The 13,115-nt window shown below is 36.9% G+C and overlaps 1 protein-coding gene across 1 annotated transcript; it reads left to right on the forward strand.

Moving 5' to 3' along the window:
• The first annotated feature begins 11,833 nt into the window (after nucleotides 1-11,833).
• LOC102877286 (olfactory receptor 958-like) lies at nucleotides 11,834-12,775 on the forward strand. The gene has a single exon (XM_006892833.1). The coding sequence runs from the start codon at nucleotides 11,834-11,836 to the stop codon at nucleotides 12,773-12,775; it is 942 nt and encodes a 313-aa protein (XP_006892895.1).
• The last annotated feature ends 340 nt before the right edge of the window (nucleotides 12,776-13,115 follow it).

Genomic DNA, 13,115 nt, shown 5'->3' on the forward strand with positions numbered 1-13,115 from the left:
CCTTTCTTCTGCCAGGTTAGTTCCACAACAGCTCAGTTGATAGCTCCAGGTGATGGCTGGATCCATGATGGTGCCCTGAGGTCACAGGGCTGTGGTGGGGGCTGAGGTGCGTGGTTGTGGAGCTGGAAGGGGGGCGGGGGAAGGGGAGGAAAGCAAGGGACTAGGGGGGTAAGGAGCACAGGGCTTGGACAGTACCACCAAGAGGTGGGGACGGGGCTTGGGTGCTGCTGGTTGTTTATGCAGCAGCACCCTCTGTGTCAGGGGTCACACAGGTGCGGGCTGCAGGGGGGGTCGCACAGTAGCGGGTAGTCTTTGCTCCTCTGGAGTTCCGCGGTGGATGGCTGACTATTGCTCTTCCTGGGTCTCTTCCCAGCCCGTCTGGTGGTGCAACTCCGTCTGGCGGTCGAACTCCATCTCTGGCGGCGGAACTCCGTCTTTGGCGGCAGAACTCCGTCTCACCCCAGGTGCTCCAGAAAACATTATTCTGAGTAAACTAACTCAGTATCATAAGAGCAAATTGTGAAAATAGAATGATAAGTAGTAAAATATGTAGGGGGACTCAATGGGGCAAGGAATGGGAACAAAGAGGGGAGGATGAGTAGGGATGGAACTACAGGTTGCCCAGTTTGGTGGGTGGAGGAAGGGGGTGAAGGAAATGGGAAGAATCCAGTGGGGACCTAAAAAAGATCAGATAATGGTGGACAAGGCTCAGTGGTGATTGATTTTATAAAACGTAGTGCATGAGAATGATTGTATGAAACACAAAATGAGTGAAAAATGGTATGAAACACAATGTATATGAACTTTGTAAGCAAACCAAAATAAAATTTAAAAAGAAGAAATTAAAAGAAAATTCAAGCCTAGAGGTATCAACAATACTTAGAGATGTTACGGGCAAAATCTTGAATTACCCAGGAAATGTCAAAAAAAGATGGAAATAATACACAGAATCACTGTGCAAAACCCCCCAAAACTACTTGACACTGAAGCGCATTAGATCAAGAGCTAACGGTAATGGAGGAAGATGTCCAAGATACATTGAAGGTATTGAAAAACAAATAAGGCCCAAGATATCTATGGGATCCCAATTTACATGTTTAAAATGGCAAGTACTTCCCTGGATGTGATAATCAGTATAAGCCAGGAAATTTGAGGATAACTGCCTGGCTGACTGACTGAAAGGGAACCATATTTGTTTCCCATTCACTAGAAAGGTGGTCCAAAAGAATGCGGATATTATCAAACAATAACATTATTATCATATGCAGGCAAAATACTGCTGAAGATTGTTAAAAATGGCTAGAATATCATAGATACAGGGAATTGCAGAAGTTCAGAAAAGATTGTGGCACCAAGGATATCATTGATGATGTCAGATGGGTCCTTGTTGAAAGTAGGGAGTTCCAGAAAAATGTCTACTTGTGTGTTGATGGCTACACAAAGGCACTTAACTGTGTGGGTCATAACAAATTATGGCCAACTTTGAGAAGAATGGGAATCCTAGAACACTTAATTGTGTTCATGCAAAACCTATACCAATAATGTCTATAGAGAAGAACATTGGGCCAGAGGGGCACAAGGCCATGAGCATCTCTCTGAAAGGCCCAGAAGGAGTGAGAGTAGCACAGCCCCTCACTGCCCCAGAGTGCCACAGATAAAGAGTCCATACCCCAGCACCAACAATAACAGATATATTTGCTACTGACTCAGACCCACAGTTATAATACCAACAATGGAATTTATTAGGCAAGGAAGTTTGAGAGTGTGTGGCTAAGAATATCTATGCAAACCTAAGTCCAGGTATTATTAACCCAACTGTTCCAGGGCACAACTCCTCAATACGTCCAGGTCTCAGTTCAGCAGTCAAATCCAAATCACGAAGTAAGTTTTGCCTCAGAATAATCATAATCAAATACTCAGCAATGTTTAATTCAGAGCAGTTATAAGTCAATTTCTCCTTCAAGTATCTGGAAAGAACATTTAGCTGTGGCCAGCATGAATGCAAGAATCTCAAGTCACACCTTGCCACGGTTATCCACAGCAATACTACAGTCTCTCCATCTTCCAGGTCTCACTCTTATCAGAGTTTTGCTGCCAGAAACCTTGTTAGCCTCAAGTCTTGCTGCCCAGTATGGGAAGCACACTTTCTCTTATCCAAGTCCTAGAGCTGATACTGATTTGCAAATCATGTGTCTTCAGTTAAGGTAGCTGGAGACCAGAGGCACTGAACTATAATGCTTAAGGAAAAGCCAACTTTTAGGCTAAGACCATATAGACAAAGAGTCTATTGTTTCAACAGAACAAGGGAACACTACATGATTTAAAATTAAGAAAGGTGTGTTTTTGGGTTGTATCCTTTCTCCATATCAATTCAATCCATATGCTGAGCAAATTATTTAAGAAGCTGGACTCTATGAAGAAGAACATGGCATCAGGATTGAAGGCATACTCTTCAGTAGCCTTTGATATGCAAATGATACAACCTTGTTTGCTGAAGGTCAGGAGGACTTGAAACACTTGCTACAGAGGACCAAAGATTATACCCTTCAATATGGATTGCATCTCAACGTCAGGATCTCTGCCACTGGACATATAGGCATTATCATCAAAAATGGAGAAAAGATTGAAACTGTTAATGAGTTCATCTTACTTGGATCCACAACCCACTTGATACCAGAAAATCAGGAGAAATATTACACTGGAAAAGTTCACAATCAGAAATATTTCCAAATTATTCAACGGCAATGATGTCAGTTTGAAGTGTAAAGTGTATCTGATTCAAGCCATGGCTCTTTCGATCATTTGCTATGCATCTGAGAGCTGGAAAATGAATAAGGATGACAGAAGAAAAATTGATGCCTTTGAGCTTTTTATTTTGTGCATGTGAGAAGGCTGCTGAATATCCCATGAATTGAAAAAGTAACAAACAAATATATCTTGGAGAAGAGGCAATCAGAGTGCACCTTGGAGGCACTTGGTGGCACTTGGTGAACTTGGAGTGCACCTTGGAGATGATGAAGCTTCATCTCAACAACTTTTGGCATGCTACTAGGAGAAGCTATTCCTTGGAGAGGAACATCATGCTTGGAAAGTTGGAGAGTCAGCAAAAGAGAGGAAGACCCTCAACCAAATAGATTGACACAGTGACCACAGCAATGGGCTCGATTGTATCAGAGGTTATGAAGATAGCACAGGAAAGGACAGGGGTTCATGGCTGTTGTTCATGAGTCATACTCTACTCAACAGCACCTAACAACATCAAAAGAGAAAGCAAGTAATACTACAAGTGGAATCAGGGAGTTACCACAAGTGGGTATATGAGACATTTTGAGGTTGTGGAAATGTTTTAAAAGAGGATTGTGGCTGTAAAGATTCCACAACTTGGTTAATATACTAAAAATCATTGAGTTTTATACCTTAAAGGAGAACATTATGCTCATTGAACTGTAGATCAAGAAATCTGTTATTAAATACCTATAATCTAGGTTTCTTCTAAATATAATACCTGATATTTAAAAGTAATGTTAACTATTAAATAAAAATAATTATACTAATGTGGTTGGAAGCAGGAATGGCATCCACTTCCTAAACAACTTGCCTCTGGAAACTCTATGAACTTTGATAAATGTTGATAATTATAGAGGGGCTTTAGGCCCTTTATTCATAGGGTAGCTATGAGCCGTGCTCAAATCAAAGCTAATCAACAACAACAACAACAACAACAATGTGGTTATTAATGTTGTTGTTGATTGCCATCGAGTTGAGGTGAACTCATAGCGACTCTGTAGACAAGAGATCTATTGTCTTTTCATATCTATTGCTGTTTCTCCAAGTACATAGAGTTTCCAAGGGCATGTGGTTTAGGAAGTGGTTGCCACTCCTTCTTCCAAACCTGTTTTAGAACTGGGAGCTTCACCAAACACTGTCCACAATGGGAAACCATTGTGGTATTTGATCTTCCCATGGCACCAGGTTCAGCATCACAGCATCCCAGGTTACTTCATAAAGCACAATGACAAAGAGAGAAAAGTGAAAGAATGTTCCTCCAGATATAACAGCACTAGTCTCATTTAGCAGTGGTTAAGTGTTGTTGAGTCGAATATAACTCAGAGTAAGCTTTACACAAAAGACCTGAACTCTGTTCTATAGTTAATATCATTTCTGTACCTTTATAAGAGAGTTTGTAGAGTTTCCAGAGACATCTAGTTTAAGTAGTGGATGCCAGCCACTCCTGCTTTCCAATATTAATCAATCTGGAAGCTCATTCAAACATTGTACATAATGGGTAACCATTATGGTATTTGACATGACTATGGAACAGTGTTCAGCATCACAGCAATTCCAAGCTGTTCAGTACAACAAGCAGACAAATGACTGATGTGTCTTTTAAAAAATATTCATTCAAAATTTAACCATTTCAAGGTGTACAACATTTAATTTATAATCCATAAATGTAACTTACGGGTTATTATTTTGATCTTTCTCTATAAGAAATTTTTATGATATTCAGACAATCTAACTTGCTCACTCTCATGTATCAATAATTATATGCCCATTATTTGAACCCAAGTTTTTGACACATAATTTTGTGTTCTAACTCTCATGTAGCTGTCTTGAAATCAGTGATTGGTTTAATGGAGGCAGTCATTGTTAATTTTGAAAAGAATCAGTAATACTTAAGCAACACAATTTCTTTCATGTCAGGTAAAAATGACTCAGTTGAGATAATCAGTTGACTATTATTCAGCTATTTAGTGGCTTTTCCCAAAAATTTCTGAGCAATCATTTCATCATCTTGTGTGGAAGGAAAATTAGTTACAACTCACTTTCAAAATAATTCTTTCTTCAATCTAATTAGTGTTAACATGATGTCTCTAAACCTTTGGGATGCAAGAAAAACTCCAGAGGATATAACCCCTTAGAGTGATTCCATTTGTTTAAATTTGTGAAACTCACACTTTTGTGAGGCTTTCAAGCCTACAGAAAGGACTAGAGGGTCAATGGAGTCTAGTTTGGGCACATATTTTTAACAGATTTTAAATGGCTCAAGGATATACAAGAAAGTAACAAGTTTAAAGACTCCTGGATCAAAGTGGTCTGCATCCTTTTTAATAAGGTGAAGTAGAAGATTACCCACAAGTAATACCAAAGAACAGAAAAAAATAAGCCTGTGTTTAACTTGGAGAAGAAAATTGCATATACTATGTCTGTAAGCATCATTTTTCTATTATATATTTTTGGATTCTGCCCTCTCCCTGTCTCTGCTCTCCTTTTGTGTTTTCCCATCAGCTCCCTCTGCTTCTCTGTGGTTTCTTCATCTCTTCTTTATTGTGGTTTCCCCTCCCCCCTTGTTTTTTTATCCAAATGAACTAGTTACAAAATGTCCACTCTTCCTTTTTGAAAAAGAAGTACTAGTTTTTTTGTTTCTTCACACTTTAAAAGTTATAGGTCCTTTAAGAACTCAAGAATAGTTTTCCACAGGAAAGGCATATTTCTCCCTCTGTATGTGTGTGCACAGAGCTCAAATATGTGTATGTGTGTATACATATCATATATAGACATATATTTGTTTATGTATATATGTATGTATTATAAAATATAAGTCCAAAAATTTGAATAGAAACCATTCAGGATTCCTACAACAGAGTTTTGGGTTGGTTTTTATCACCCCCCATTAGTTTATTTACAAAACTTAAATACAAATTTGAGCAAATTCTTTCAATTTCCCTCACCCCCCAACCCATCAAGTTGTACAACCCAATGATTAATCACCCCCTCCTCCTGGACATTCACATCCCTCTGCTTCCAGCCTCTCCCACCCCTTCTTAATCCTTATACTCATTCTACAATAATGGTTTTATACAATATTTATCCTCGTGGGACTGACTTAGATAATGTTCTCCAGTCCCTCTCAAGTTAGGTAATAATTTATAAAGTTATTGCTCCTGTGTGCTGCATAGTATTCCACTGTGTGAGTGTATCATATTTTCTCAATCCATTCATTTGTTGTTGGAAATTTGGGCTGTTTCCATGTTCTTGTGATGGTAAATAATGCTGCTATGAACATTGGTGTATATATCTCAGTTTTTGCCTCAGTTCTCATATTCTCAGGGTATATTCCAAGTAATGGAATAGCTGGGTCATATGGAATTTCTACGTTCAGTGTTTTGAGGAAGCACCAAACTGCCTTGCAGAATGGTTGCACCATTTCGCAATACCACCAACAATGTATTAGAGCTCTTTCACACCACATCCTCTCCAACATCTATTACTTGCTGCCCTGTTAAACTTTGCCACTGTTACTGGAGTGAAATAGTACCTCATTGTGGTTTTGATTTGCATCTCTCTTATTTACAAAAGAGTTTTTACTACAGTGTATCTATCATATAATTGCACATTCTATCTTGGACCTAAATTATCATTCTGACTCTGTGATAATGAAAAAATAATCTTCTCTCTTAGCCTCTTCATCTAACAGTTGAGAGAGAAACTGAAATCCATCCAAGTCTTATCACCTAATTTTATGTTAGTCTTGGTATAAGCCTGTTCCATACCAAGTTTTTATCTGATGGTTATATAGACATATTTAAAGTTATATTTAAAGTTAACACATTTTGTCATAAGCTTTCCCATTGGCATGATAAAATGTTGATCCTTGATTTGTTTAAGATGCCCTGGTAGAACTTTTCTCAAAAAGGTTAATATTTGCTGAAGAGAAGGTATTGGAAGAACTAGGCTAAAACATTTAGAGTTATTATCACTAGAGTGCCATCGTTTCAGATTTCAAATAACTACGATTAATGATTGAGTCATTATCTTGGATTAGCTTCAATAGTATCATACATCAAATAAATATTCATCCTGACATTCTTTACATCCAGCTAAATGTTTGACACATTCTTTGAAACCATAGTTGCATAATTGTTTTTTTTCCAATATGCAGGGCTAGTAATATAGAGTAAATTAAGTAAGTTCCTAAACCATTCATAAGCATATCATAAAATGATACTGCTATAAACACATAATTGATTCTTACCACAGTTGATAACATTGATTAAGTTGCTTAAACTTTTTATGCCTCAGTTTATGATGATAATACCTATAATATGGGATTTGGGGAAAGATTTAAAGATGTATTTATAATTCAGCTTAAAATGTATTGTAAGCTTAATTATACGTGAAAGACTGAAATCCTCAAACTTATTGCAAAGGACCTCTTTTAAAGTGATACAAAACAAGCATGTAAATTTGATAGAATTTATCCAATTCTTTCTTTCTTTCTTTCTTTCTTTCTTTCTTTCTTTTTCTTTTCTCTTCTCTTCTCTTCTCTTCTCTTCTCTTCTCTCCTCTTCTCTTCTCCTTCCTCCCTCCCTCCCTCCCTCCCTTCCTTCCTTCCTTTCTTTCATTTTTATTTATTTTACAGTTGCCTTTGAGTTTGTTCTGACTAATGGTGTCCCTATCTGTGTCAGAAGAAAGCTGCTCCAGGGGACTTTCAATGGCTGCTTTTTAGAGATAGATCTTCAAGCATTTGTCCTGAAGCACCCTTGTAAAAGAATTAAACTTCTATCCTCTCATTTAACAGCTGAAAGTGATGCTGTTCACACCACTCAGTAACATCAATTCTATTTGAGAGATGTTTGTGAACTTATTATTTCTTCCTCCCTTGACTAGTTGGTTGCCTTAATTTTTTTTTTGAGGGGTGTTGCATTTTATTGCAATGTGGGTTTTGGTTTTTTTCCCTAGACTTAACATAAACACAGGTATACTGTCACCACATTTTACAATGATGGTGTTGTTGTTTAGTGCCTATGAGTCGAGTAATGACTCAAAGCAACACTATAGACAAAATATCTGAACCCTATTATATAACTTTCATTGTTTCTCTAGTGTTCATTGTGTTTTCAGAGGCCTGTTATTTAAGAAGTAAGTGAATGCCAATCCTGCTCCCAGTCTGACTTAATATGGAAGCTCTACCAAACCCTGTCCACTATGGGTAACAAATTATGGCATTTGACACCAGTAGCATGCCGTTCAGTATCAGAGCAACCCCAAGTTATCTCAGTACAACAAACTGACATACAAGTGCTGGACCACTTAGAATAATGTTCTCCACAAACACAATTACACCAGGCCAACAAAGGCCTGCCCACCAGGTCCCAACAATCTTAAGAAAGAGGCTTCCAGTCCACATCTTATTGTTAGCTAAATTCAGGTGACTAATCAGCTTACATGTGATTGTGAATTAAGTAAATAACGTACAGTTTATAGCTAACTTTCAACTAAATCAAAACAACTTACCCTCCAGAATAATACATATGAATGTATCTGTATCTACACACACAAATATATATATATATATATATATATGAAACAGTCTGGAACAAGGGGTACATTGTGAAGAGGGAGGGGAAGAAGGTGAAAATGTGCAACAATTAAAAAATTAAAATAACACATTTTTAATATAAAAATATTATACACATATAAACTTCACACACATCATGATATGTCACTTATTGTGAGCCATTATTCCTGACGAAGGTTTTCAGAGACAGAAAATCACATAGGAGGAAACTGCCCATCCTTCTCTGGAGGACCAGCTGGTTGATTCAAACTATGTACCTTTTGGGATTGCAGCACAGCTTCTTACCACTAAGCCACCAGAACTCCCAGAACACTAATATGTCAATTGGTGTCGTTGCGTAACGTCAAGTCAGAACTGACCCATGGTTGACCCTATGGTGACTTTTTAGAGCCAGTTAATCAAACAGGAGGAGATTAACTATCTTTCCCCCGTAGTATCAATTAGTGTTATAATCACTACCAATTCATGTACCAATTACATGCATAGCGATATATACCAGTTAATGGTATACTTAAGGAGACCTGGTGGTCCAGTGTGTTGACCATCGGGCAATTGGTGTGCTTCCTATCTTGGTAAAAAATATCTAAAAAAATTTGCAGTTTGCCTTCCTAGATCCTTTCTATCCATCCCATTGTAGAGCATCCTGTGCATTACTAGTAAAGTCTGTTATCTAAATATGAAACTCATTATGTTGCATAATTGATGAAAGACAAATATCATCTAGAGTTGTTCACAGTACAGACTTTGAATTTTTCCTTCCTCATAAAGATTTCTCTTAAAACTGTAACATAAACTATTAATTTCTTAACTATCTCATGCATATATATACCTTTAATAATATATTTATTACATTGAATCATGCTTATTTAATTTCTATTTCTTTTCTTACACAAGTTTATGTGTTTCTGGTTAGAGGAGTCTAGAATATTAATATTGCTATTTACACATTTCACATGATTTCTGGTCATAGTCCATGGTCAATAAACACCTATTCAATATAAAGAATAACAAAATTGTGCATTTGGGGATATTTTTTCTCTTTAATGATGAAGCTTTACCTAATTTTCTTTGTTGAAAGCATAATCCTTCAATTCTGATCTGATAATCTCTCTCTTTTCTAATTTAAAATTTACAGAAACAGGTGGTTTTCTTGTCTAAAATATCATGGGTAAAAATATCTAATTGTATCACCAGAAAGAAATGATCTATCTGGTCTCTAGGATCTATTTTATAATTCTATTTTAAACATTCCCTGTATCTTATTGTTTTCCAAATTCACATACATTGGACATGTACTTTGCGTTTTACACAATCACTCATATACACAATATTTTACATAATTACTATTACCACTTTTTTCTTTTTTTATTCTGTTCTTTTTTTCTACTATCACTCTTTTTAAAATACCCATTGAACTTTTCCTATTACTTCACCCATCCTAAACTCACTAACTTCTGCTATCCCAGTCATTTTCCCCTCATTATCTTTTTATTTCATTACTTTTTGATGCAATAAAAAAGAAAAGTGCAAAAGAATGAGTATGATGATTGTGCAAATGAATATTTGTAAGTACTCCTTATACTAATCCTAATTTTTCAGTTTGTGATTTTCTTTCACATACTCAATGTGTTAAGTACAACTGAGTTCATGTGGTAGATTCCTAAGCTTGTGGTATTTTAGTTAAATTAAGATATTTGTTTTGTTTTCTTTATTGTTTTTTTATTTTAAAAATTATTTAATTGAAAAGATCATTAAAAAACCTAGATATCTTTCCTACTCATAGAATGAAAAGAAAGTAGAGTATAAATTTGTTGTTGTTAGGTACCATTAAGGTAAAAAGAACTCATAGCAACCCTATGAACAACAGATCTGAACCTTGTCCTATACTATGGCATCCTCATCATCTGTGACACACTTGGGCCTGTTGCTACTGTCACTGTGTCAATCCATCTTGTTGAGGATTTTTTCCTCTCTTTTGCTGACCCTCTACCTTGCCAAGCATGATACCCTCTCCAAGGAATAATCTTTCCTAACAACATGCCCACAGTATGTGAGATGGAGCTTTGCCGTCTTTGCCTTCAAGGAGCACTCTGGCTGCACCTTCTCCAAGACTGTTTTTTTTTTTGTCAGTCAATAGAGTGTTCAGTACTCTTCTCCAATACCACAGCTCAAAGTTATCAAATCTTCTTCTATCATCCTTATTTGCTATCCAACTTTCAGATGTATAACAAGTGATTGAAAGCACTATGGTCTGAATCAGGCACATTTTAGTTTCCAAACTGACATCATTGCTCTTCAGTAATTTGGAGAGTTTCCTGATAGCAGACTTGTCCAATGCAATATATCTCCTGATCTCCTGACTGCTGCCACCAAGGTGCTGATTGTGAATCTGAGCAAGATGAAACTATTGAGAACTCCAATCTTTTCTCCATCTATCGTGATGTTGATTATTGGACCATTGATGAGGATTTTTATCTTCTTGATGTTGAGACACAATCCATATTGAGGACTGTAGTCTGCCCTTCTGCGGAAAGTGCTTCAACAAATGTGTAAGAATTGCAGTAAGAAGTAACATAAATAAAAGGTTAAAAAATTACCTTAAACACACACACACACACCCATCCATCAAGAACAATAATATGAAAAAGCAAACAAAAAAAAGTGAGAAAACTGGAAAGCAAAAGGCAACAATCAACAATAAAAAAGCAAAACGGGGGGGGGGAAGGATTTTAATGATGGAAATTAGAAACTAACCAGTCACTGTACAAGAATGTTTTAGATAAAAAAAAACCCAAACAAATAGGAAATGATTGAGTTAAACAAACATTAAGTTTCTTTCAGCACAGAGAATATGTTAATCTTCCTTTATTCACATATTCATAATTCTTAATTATGATATAATTTATTTAGAGTCTGAAGGTTCAAATACAAAACCTCCACATAGTGTATATGAGAATATGAACAAATTATTTCACTGATTTATAATTCTTTTATCTTCCTTGAGATGGAAATAAGAATTCTTTTAATCTTAAGATTTAGGTAGACAATGAGTTTTACAAGCATTCTATGCAAACTCTACTTCTCTACTGTTCTTATTTCCTTTTTTCCCTTTGTCGTTCCTTTCCTTAGTCTTCTACATTTCTACTTATATTGTCATTTGTTATTTTTATAGTAATGATAGTAAAATAAAACCCATTAGTCAGTCAGTTAGTTGCATTCAGATCTCCCACAACATACCACACTGCTTTCTGAGGCAAAATATTGCTTCTTTTGCAGTGTGAGTAATGATAAAAACATCTTTTCATTAGTAAGAGCTAGGATTTCTTTTCTCCTTGTGGATCTGATGATTGTATTACATTTCTTCCAATGCTGGCATGATAAATGAGAAAGGTAGCAAAATGTGGAAACTGATGACTTGTTCCATTAACTTACTGTCATTTTCCTCCTCTCCAGGATAAAAATCTAATCCCTATGGAGATAAAGAATCACACTTTGGTAACAGAATTCATCCTGTTGGGCATCCCACACACAGAAGGTCAGGAAACTGTGCTCTTTGTTGTCTTCCTATTTTTCTACCTCTGCACACTGCTAGGAAATCTGCTCATCCTTGTGGCTGTGATGTCAGATTCGCGTCTCCACACACCTATGTATTTCTTTCTTTGTAACCTGTCAGTGCTGGACATTGGTTTCTCTTCTGTTAGCACTCCAAAGATGTTGGCCAACCTGCTCGTGAGGAATCGAGTCATCTCCTTGGGTGGCTGTATGTGCCAGGTCTTTTTCTACCATTTTTTAGGTAGCACTGAATGTCTACTCTACACAGTGATGGCATATGACCGGTTTGCTGCGATCTGTCATCCACTGCGTTACACTATCATCATGAATCGTCGAGTATGCGGCCTGTTGGCTGCTGGTACCTGGTTTACCAGTTCCTTTCATGCCACAATTCTTACTACGCTGACCTTCCAACTGCCATATTGTGGCTCTAATGAGGTGGACTATTTCTTTTGTGACATTTTCCCTGTAGTCAAATTGGCCTGTGGGAACACGCTTATCATTGAGACAGTGAGCTTCACTAACATTGGCCTTGTGCCTATGACCTGTTTCCTTCTCATACTTGCCTCTTATATTCGCATTGTCGTTGCAATCCTAAAGATGCACTCTGCTGAAGGGAGACGCAAAGCGGCGTCTACTTGTGTTTCTCACCTTTCAGTGGTCACACTGTTCTTTGGACCCTGTGCTCTCATCTATACTCAGCCATCTTTGAGTGAGGTACTTGTAACCCCAGTGCAGATCTTTGGCAATGTAGTTACCCCCATGCTCAACCCTACAATCTATACCCTGAGAAACAAAGACGTCAAGGGGGCCTTAAAGAAACTGGCAGGAATTCAGACTATTTCAGAAGGAAGTCACTAGCTTACTTTGTGGGTAAAGTTTATTTCCTCTTCATTTGAGTGCTAAAATAAAGTTTAAATATATTTTAGCCAGTAGTGAGAGTATTTCTGCTGTAAAGATTATTGGAAAACAACACAACTGATATAAGCTCCTGGCATCTTCTTCATTTTCATAACCCAAGGATTTTTTTTTCCAGTAAATGATGAATATTTTATGACTTGGTGGTCACACAGTCTTTGTCATTGATATCCAATCAACTCTATTGTAGTTTGAAATCAACTCAGTGCAATATGTTAAAAAGAAAAGTATATTCCCATATTCCAAAAGAATTTTTACAAAAACAGGTAAGAACATTTGAGAT

The sequence above is a fragment of the Elephantulus edwardii genome, unplaced genomic scaffold (assembly GCF_000299155.1).
Source record: "Elephantulus edwardii isolate Elephantulus edwardi_28Jun2011 unplaced genomic scaffold, EleEdw1.0 scaffold00120, whole genome shotgun sequence".
Taxonomy (NCBI): domain Eukaryota; kingdom Metazoa; phylum Chordata; class Mammalia; order Macroscelidea; family Macroscelididae; genus Elephantulus; species Elephantulus edwardii.